This window comes from Dysidea avara, chromosome 8 (assembly GCF_963678975.1).
Source record: "Dysidea avara chromosome 8, odDysAvar1.4, whole genome shotgun sequence".
Classification (NCBI taxonomy): domain Eukaryota; kingdom Metazoa; phylum Porifera; class Demospongiae; order Dictyoceratida; family Dysideidae; genus Dysidea; species Dysidea avara.
The window spans coordinates 35,531,639-35,540,932 of NC_089279.1; the positions used below are offsets into that span (position 1 = coordinate 35,531,639).

General features: G+C 38.9%; 2 protein-coding genes across 2 annotated transcripts in view; one reads left to right on the forward strand and one right to left on the reverse strand.

The window, feature by feature from the left end:
- Positions 1-122: 122 nt before the first annotated feature.
- On the reverse strand, positions 123-7,785 carry LOC136265036 (cytochrome c1, heme protein, mitochondrial-like). The gene is made up of 9 exons (XM_066059798.1): positions 7,615-7,785; positions 7,511-7,546; positions 6,461-6,606; positions 2,114-2,240; positions 1,722-1,836; positions 1,468-1,668; positions 1,359-1,421; positions 345-385; positions 123-288 (listed from the first exon to the last, which is right to left on the reverse strand). The coding sequence occupies exons 1-9, from the start codon at positions 7,768-7,770 to the stop codon at positions 187-189; spliced, it is 987 nt and encodes a 328-aa protein (XP_065915870.1). The 5' UTR covers positions 7,771-7,785; the 3' UTR covers positions 123-186.
- The window catches only part of LOC136265026 (glycosylphosphatidylinositol anchor attachment 1 protein-like), an 8,747-nt gene continuing 7,154 nt past the window's right edge, over positions 7,702-9,294 (forward strand). Inside the window, exons 1-3 of the mRNA XM_066059785.1 lie at positions 7,702-7,851; positions 8,074-8,244; positions 8,289-8,391. Of these exons, the coding sequence (XP_065915857.1) occupies positions 7,769-7,851; positions 8,074-8,244; positions 8,289-8,391 (357 nt within the window). The 5' untranslated portion in view covers positions 7,702-7,768. The remainder of the gene's footprint in view (positions 7,852-8,073; positions 8,245-8,288; positions 8,392-9,294) is intronic.

Genomic DNA, 9,294 nt, shown 5'->3' on the forward strand with positions numbered 1-9,294 from the left:
CAATGTTAAGGAGCCTGCCTTTCAATAGGTGCTGCTAGACTACTATAAATTAACAAACACTCCCTGGTTGGCACAAAGTTCACCTACACACTCCACTCCACTCAACAAGCGTAATCCACATGTCAGTATACATAAATATCCTTCATAACATTAATACACCATAATACACTAGTCATAATAACTGTTCTATGGTTTGTGGTAAAACAGCTTTCGATATGTTATTGTGCTCCAGGTGCGACGCTTCAGATAGAAGAATGCCAAAAACATCATAAACGTGAGGGAAACAGCCTGAAACAAAAGAAGGATGATAAATTAGCATTTATTAGTTGTAATATAATTATTACCTTCAACCCAATACGCTTCCTTTCATCGTGCTGGTTACACTCTGTAAGAAACAAATGTGACTGAATTTGACAAAACAAGGCTTCGACGCACAAAGGTTTGTTAGGAGATACGGCGATTTTAAAGAATCATTGTATAATAACTTCCCAGTGCCTACAGCTGTGCAAACAAAATTTGCATCAATTGTTCATCTGTTCACTAGCTATCACTGAGTGAGTGTATACATTTCTGATACCCAAAATTTGCCCTGTTTTGAGCAGCTTTTTTCGAGCGGGTGATAATATCACAGGTGGTAGTAATAGGGTGGGAGGGTGGGGGTGGACGGTGGTCTTAATATACGGGTATAAAATGAAGTAAGAAGACGATTGGAATCCAGAGGCCAAGTTTGGGCTCTCCATGGCCATCCATGGCCCTCAAATTACTCAAAATTGACTGAGAACACTATTGGCGAGCTCTCTGTGAAGTCCCAGCTCACTACCCACCATTATCACAAAGCCATGGCCATTTAATGGTGCCAATCTCACACTCGTGGCTTTGACAGGGTCGGAAGAAAGCTGCTACAGAAACCAGACTTGCCAGTGCTGAAGGAAGTACAGTGTGAAATATGATAGTGTATTAGGCCAGCAATCCATTTCTGGTAAAATCGTAAGTTTGATTTTGTGTGTGTGGAAGCCTTGTTATGTGAAATCCGGTCACAAATACACATAAAATCAGCCATTTGCTTTCAATACAAAAACAAACAAACAAGCAAACAAAAAACACTACAGAAATAATTGTTTTACAATCTGGTAGAATAGGCAGCTATAGGATAAAACTGTACTGTATATTCCACTATAGTCTCCATAAGGAATCCCAACTATTGTATGGAAAATAAAACGCACTTTGGCACTTAGATCCACACACGCACAGCACAATACCACTATGCATAACACCACCTTGGCACACATGGGTGTTCACACACACACACACACACACACGCGCGCGCATGCACACAAACTACAGTATTGTACATTTACCTGAAGACCACCTAAGAAAAGTACACACATCCTTAGCCATCTGACTAGCTGAAGCAGGAGTGCCTACAACACACTATATTACACACAACACACACCATACATCACATACCATCTTCATAAGTTATCATATCATCGAACAAGGCGGGAGCCATGCTAGTGCCCTGACCAGGGAAGTAGACATTGTAATATTGTCCCTCAGATACCTCAATACCAGCAGGAGGGTCTTGGAATCCCATCAGGTAAGAGAACACGTAGTCCTCAGTGCCTTCCCTTGCCATTACTATAAAGCTGAGATCAGGTGGTAGGGCACCTTGATTATGACAAACATGTATGATTCATATTATCATGAAGAAGAGGGTTTACCATTGTTAGCTGCACGAGCAGCTAGAGGGTTGGGATAAGGGTCGGGAAAGGGGTCAGCTGGCTTCCTAGGACGCGATGTGACATTGCCATCATCATCCAAATCTTCAATATCATACTAGAAAGTAAACCAGTTGCAGTAATACAACAATTGCTGTGAAAGGGACTACAGTACAGCTTGTAAAATATGGGCAACTGTTGGACAAACTAAAGGGACGTTGTCTGAATTATGTAGGTATCCTCAAGTGCCTACATTAACAGGTAATATGGTCGCGTTGGGACCAATCAATAATATCTCAATTATCAATCAGTTTATGTACTAAGGGATATTACTCAAGTGCCTGGTGTCTTCACTAAAAAGTTCACAGGTGTCTTCACTAACAAGTAGTTCATACCTCTGCAGCTAAAGTCTTAACTTCCTCTTCAGTATGGCTGACATCAGTGAGGTGTCTAAAGTACAGGAACTTCATATTGTGGCAGGCTGCACACACTTCTTTGTACACCTGGTAGCCTCGTCGAATGCTATAGTGGAGTGGAAGTAAGGCGTGGTAAACACGTTTACAGTGAAACTTCACTTAACAGCTATCTGCTCAATAATATCACCTTATAGTTATAGTGGCCATGTCCTGAACATAGTTGAGGTGTACTTCATGACCTCATTAATAACATCCCGTTCACACTACCTTCCACAGCTTGAAACAAACTGCAGTGTGAATCAATCGAACTGTGGTCCATTGGCCCGGGATAGGATAGTGTGAACGCATTCTGAGCTGGCCAAGCAGGCCAAGCAGGCCAACTCAGGTTACATAATACTCATAGATTTTGAGCATATGTTATATTGTGCCTGAAGGCGTGGAGTATATTAGAAAAGAAGGTGGAGTACAGTTTATATGAGATTTATTACCCACCCCAAACAACCTAAATAGAGTCTAAAGCTAAGGTGTATGTACTTCATCAGAGGAGGTAGGATGTGATGTCAATGATTACGTGACGTGTGTGTACTGTACATTCTAAGCATAGGGTATAGTTCTAGTAAACTGTGAAGTTTAGAGCTGGGTTATTGTCAGAAATGGTAATTCACTAGTGTAAAAATTGATTCATGTGTTGAGCTCCATTAAGCGCCAGTGATTTTACAATGAATTTTGCAATAGAGCGTTGTTTAGAATAAATTCTGATCTATTTTCAGGTACCTGTGTTATTTTCTTAGTCACTAGTAGTAAATGCAATCGACATCAGCATCTACAATGATGCAAGTAGCTAGTGCGTTAGTTTTTCATCATCCAATTACATTATGCAAAAATCTGAGCATTATGACATCATGCCCTACCCCGGTACTTCATGACCTCATTAATAAGACCACCTCATTATAGCTTCATGACCTCAAATACAACAGCCTTATTGATGACACAATTCATTATAGTGCCCCACAATAGTTGATGAATTCACTACAAATTTTGTTGTGGTAAGAAAGAGGTTGCCACCAATAAAAAAAAGTTGTGGTGGAGTGTTACACTGTTTAACAAAAATCACCTCCCGTTTCCCAAAACTGTGATCGTTTATTACCTGTCTACACAAACTGCTAACAGGTGCCCTATTGTACACATGATAGTTGTCACTATTCATGTGATCCTAAATACCATGTAGCCCCTCATTAAATTGATATGCATACACAGTGCGACAATACTGGTATTTGTGTAACAGCAATGTAAAAATGACTACTAACCTAATCTGCAACATTAAGTACTGTAACTACCATTCAACTTAAAAACACTGGTAGTTTTCAAACTAGCCTCTAACCACAAATACATACTGTACAATAGTGTACATACACAGTTTCCCATATAGTGAAAAGTGTACCATTAGTACAGAGTTGGATGACACACATAGTCACATACCACAGACTCTGGTTGTTAAGGTGCATTTTGCTTAAATAAAACTTTCCAATTTTTAAATTTATTATTAACTTAGAAAATGGTATGTTAGCAATGCTTTGAAGTTTGGAAGTTTCTTACTCATGAAGAGACTCCACCACAAGTCTCTTAGTACTAAGAAACTTGCGGCTAACCACAACAGTTAATTAGTTATCCACACCAGGAATTTATTGTTAACTGCTGAAATATTGTAACAAAACAATAGTACAACCAAACCAGCATGTTCTTCACCACCCTATTCCGGTGCCGGATGGTTAACTGGAGTGCCAAGGCAGGTCGGCGTCTTACTTTCCTAGAAAATGGGCTACGTTGCTGCACGACATGCTAAAACAACCAACACCATTACTGTACAGTAATTTTGCTAGCTGTCCTTCTCCACTTTCGCTTCGTTTAGCTACATGAGGCACGGTGATGCCAATCCATTGATTCTCCCGCATGGTATAGATTTGCCTTGAATAGTTGCGAGCCTCCAGTGTCTAGTCAAGCATCTGGTAGCTACACCAATCACGATACAACCTTACAGCTGCTATACTGTTGCTAATTATTCACAAATTTCTCTTACTCAAACTGATGCAATTCTTGTTGATAGCAGTGTGTATCATCAATAAAAGTGCCGTTTCAGTGACTAAGCCTTGAGAGGAAAGTAAGTTAGCCTTCCCATGGCAGTCTTGTGCATAACACCGTCACTAGCAATGGCGGGAGGCATAGCTGTCCTTTTCACTGCTGGCAGACCATTCTCTAAAACAGTAAGACACTCCAAACTAGCACCTTCAAAGTATAAACGTCGTCGGAGTCAGTGTTAGAATGATGAAATAAAAACCTTGGCGGAGAGTGTCTTACTATAACATGTATTTGTGCCTAACAAAAAAAATCTTGTCGTTAGTGTTCATGGATTAACTCTCTTGGAGTAGTGTGATTTACAGTCACCACGTGCACCAATATTTGGAGTACAGTAAATCTTTCATGTGGAGCATGATTTCGATGCCGCAGAAGACTGTTTCGCTTGGTAAGCATAGTGAAATCCACAAAATTATTGGCCATGTACCACATGAAATTTCTAGCCTTACGTAGTTGACAAACCTCTGTATAGCTGCACCTCGTGTTGGAGCTTTGTATTCATCCACATCCACTTATCAACCATGATTAAGAACAAGAAACGAGTATGTGCTTATTATACAATATACATTATATACGTGCGCTTAATAACCAGACTCTACATGGTATATAGAAAGTGGTTAACTACCCACCATATCTTGCTAGTGAGACAGTAACGGCTGTTACTTCACCCATTACTTCATGGCAACGTTTGAGATGTCTAAATATAGTAATTCAGTACATAAGGCACTGAATAGAGCTATTAAATCCACAAAACAGTGAAACTGGCTCCTCAAAAATTTTCTTAGCTACACAATACTGGAAATTATCCGTTGGTAACTACAGTGCAGCCTCATCTGTTCCAGACACTTTGGGACCAGTGTCTTTACTAGAGAAGTGTCTTGATTTCATGGATCATTAAAGGTACACTGAAGTGGAAAATTAACTTGCCATTTTATTGAATAAATAACCATAGTTTGTATCATGCAGTATTCAAAAAACCCCTTTTTAATTAATAATTCAATTAACCACTCCGTAGGCTTGTACAGTACAAATATTTCAAGTCTTTGCGGCTAGTATGACTTAAAATTCAAGCTGGCTGTATACGGACTGACATGGACACTTCTGTGTCTCTATGTATACTGAAGCTATCTTGATATGGTGCAAGTTAATTGACAAACACACGATATACTGAAATGCATTATATCTAACTATAGTATTATCTACAAAACAAAACCACATGCACCAACCCACTGTAGCAAGGATTAATAATAGCTAAAAGTGTATTTTACAATTTCAGTGGACCTTTAACCCTTAAACCTGCAAAGAACATTTGGGGAATGCGTGATTACACAACATAGCGACATAGGTAGGGTAACTTAATTCTTATAGCCTCCAACACATTGATTAATAGTCTGCTCACTGGGCTACTTGGATAAGGTTAAATGAACACTGTAACTACAGTAGCTTACTTGTGAACAACAGTGAGTTACATCTCTGTGTTTTGAAATTCTTGCAACATCTGTAATTTTGATTGTTGGTTTACTCAAGTGAGTCATATATGGCCTGATAGAAAATTTAATGGTGAAGCGAGCGGAACTTGATAGAAGCAACCATCCTCGAATTATGATCATTCTATAAAGGTATGTAAAGGGTCTGAGTGTTTCCTTGTCAAAAAGTTATATACATGGCTATTTTTGGCTTCACTGTTTAGCGTTTCAGAAAAAAAAACCTTGGTATCACTTTAATCCTTGCTACATCACAAGTAGAATGATGTGAATTTCATAGCCATAGGATAGATGCTTTGAAAGTTACAGTGCTTTGTGCAAGGCATGTGTATTAGGGCCAGTTTTTCAGGTTTAAGGGTTAAGGTATCCACCTTTCAGGATGTGTACTTTTCCACTGAGCCCTAAAAGTGTACAAGACATCACCTAAATTGACCTAACTGTTAAAAATTTTACCTGTTTATGAGGAAGGAAATGGCACAAGTTACAACTCTGTGCAAGTAACAACCATTTTATTAACCAAGTGTAGCCTATATAGCTATAATCTCTGTACAAACTAATCTTCTGCTTGGTAGCATGTACCGTAGTTTATCAAATAATAATATGATGGAAATTCATAGTAGAAAGAAATATAAAAGAATAATTTTAAAAAGTGTGAACGATAAGGTCACATATGGTGGAAATAAATGAACTAGTGATAATTAATGCCTACCTTGCATGATCTAGAGAATCCAGTATTCCACTGTGGCTCCAGGGATAGGCCGGTGGGTGGAGCTCAAGTTCTTCAGCACTTAGCATCAAAAAGTAGTAGCTTGTAGCCACACCCCCAACTGCTGCAGCTGCACCAAAACCTAATTTCTGCACAAGTATATACAAGAAATATAAGTACACTCTACAGTGGAACAAGTCTGTTCACCCTTCAAGTTCTGCTTATACAAGTGGTAAAAAAACACACCCCTCAGTAGCCTTTAAAAGTGGATGGTTAAAATCATAATTGTATATACAATGGTATTACATGTATATACTCAACTCAGAGATAACAGGACTTCATAAAGCATTCAACTAAAAAAATCAGGACACTACGTTGATTGGTCCAAGGGCTACCCAAGTACATGCGTAATGGTTCAGTCTGCTTACATCTGAAAATAAACCCAAAGAGTCACTTATGAACAACTATCAACTCATTGTTAAATACTCACATGACACCAGAGTTATGTTCTGTTGCATATTATATTCAGAAATATATCTGGTACGTTGCCACTAGTCAATTCATGGAAACTTCTAGAGACATCTTCTATTCATGAAAATTTTCACTTAAAAAGGTGTGCTTTAATGTCTATTATTGTGCAGGCATTACTTGGTAAAGGCTTCTCCCCATTAGTCTCATTCGATGAGATCCAAGAGGTATATGTCATATACACATGTTTGTAGGTAGATCTGTGACCAATCAGTCAAAGTCTTGACCAGCAGAGTGACTAAAGAGCCTTTTATCCAGTTTGTGGCCTGTGAAATTTTATACTTTTCAATTGTGGGTTTCAAATTGTCACCCTTGACCACTGACTTGGGACAAGTTTTAACCTTTAGCTTGACTTGGAAGTTCACAGATCTACCTAAGCGAAAGCCTGTATGTCGTCCCCTTGCAACTTTGCAAATTATATGCCCACCATTTGCGCTGCGCTGGGTCACGCCCATTGCCTAACCCCTCTAGTTACACTCACACGTACAACACAACAAGCTACTGTGTGTAACGTAGCACACTTACACTATATTTTTTCTGCCATGAGCTACTCGACGAACTCTAAAATTAACACAAAAGGGACATTAACTTTAATTGCTACATAAATGTGTAATTAATATGACTCTTACAGCTCTCCTACTGAAGAAATTTCTTATCGAACTAGATTGTAGCCTTGCCCAAAATCTCCAACTAGACGCCATTTTTTCCCCCTTTACCAGAGCACGTGAGCTAATTGTGCGCATTATTTGAAACTCATCATCCCTTCCAAACACAAGCCCAAACATGAGGATCGCCAGTATTATTTCTGATCCTAAGCGAAGACGAGTATTGTCTTATAAGATAATCTCCTTCAGAAGAAAATTGGCGTAAGTAGAATTCTGGCTGTACTGCGGCACTTTTCTGGAGCAATACAATTTATAATCTATGCATACACTGGACTCGCCTGAATTGCATGTTTAGGAAACCACCTTGTCTGGGGTACGCAGTTACAAATGTTAAAGAGTCTGACTCCAGTTTTCCTGGGCTGTTGCCTGTATTTGGTGAATGTGTTAGTTATGGTATATATTATCTATGGTTCGTATGTACAGATTTCTCCTGTACTTTGTGGGTCTTGTTTGGTTGCTCCTGCTACCAACTGATGAGTTAAGTGGGGCATTTTACGTTGATGAGAATGCATTGATGCCGGGTATGGCTAGCAACCATTACAATAGAGAGGGACACGCCATACAGATGGCAGAGCAGCTGAAGCATATCCCATGGTAAGAGAGAGTGATGACGGCAAATGTGGGTATAAGTCTTGCAGGAATGAACTACCTCAGTGGACAATATCTAAGCTTGCTGGATTTGGGATGGAAACATTTACTCAAAATTTCACTGCAAAACTTCCGCTGTCTCTAAATACTAAGGTAATCACCCTTGTGTATGTAATGTAGCTTTCTGTCTGTGTTACTTTGCAGACAAAGCGTATCCTTTTTGCAAAGTAGTAAGAACTCGAGAGGAAAAAAAAATTGCAAACATTTTGATCCCAATATAGGGCTGGCTCCACCTCTAAAAGTAGATAACTAGCCTAAATTGGGTCAAATAGTTTTTGATCCCAAAGTGCACGTATGCTATAGACAGACATGGGGCCAAGTACATTTAAAAGTACTTAAGTAAAGTACAGGTACTTTTGAGTTTTCTAAGTATCAGTACTCCAACTGAAATCACAAGTAAAGATACCAGAAGTACTTAGGTGAAGGACAAGTACAGTACATTTTCCAATAGCAACATTTATGCAGCCGTGCATAATAACTTAAGCTTGAGTACAAACATGCAAGATACAGTTTTTATATTCACAGAACCATTACATGGCACAAATAATCATTTAAGTTTTAAAAGTCTACTATGCTCCGGTTTAATTTTTTTCCTGTGTTGCTAAATAACCACTTAATCGGGGTAAAAGATACAGGTACTGAGAGAATATCTTCTGCCACAATGGAAAGGTAAGGTTATGCTTTGCGATTATCCTTCCGAAAAGTTTACAGGGTTGGTTTTTTTCGGTATACATGGGGTTTCCAAGCAGTCATCAAGTTCAGCATGAAAAGCAATTAAAGTAATTTCGATCAGTTATCATAGTTGAGTAATCTTCTTCACAAGTTGTGGTGTCTGACGTAGATGGATGCTTGCACTATAAATAATAATTTCATACCACCAGTTCAACTAAACTCTCATTACAGCAAAGCCTTGCAGTCTCCAACTTCAGGAATTGAGGTTTTTGTCCACCGTCTCTTCAACTCTCAATTTAAACAACAGCATTGTTTTTTATTATA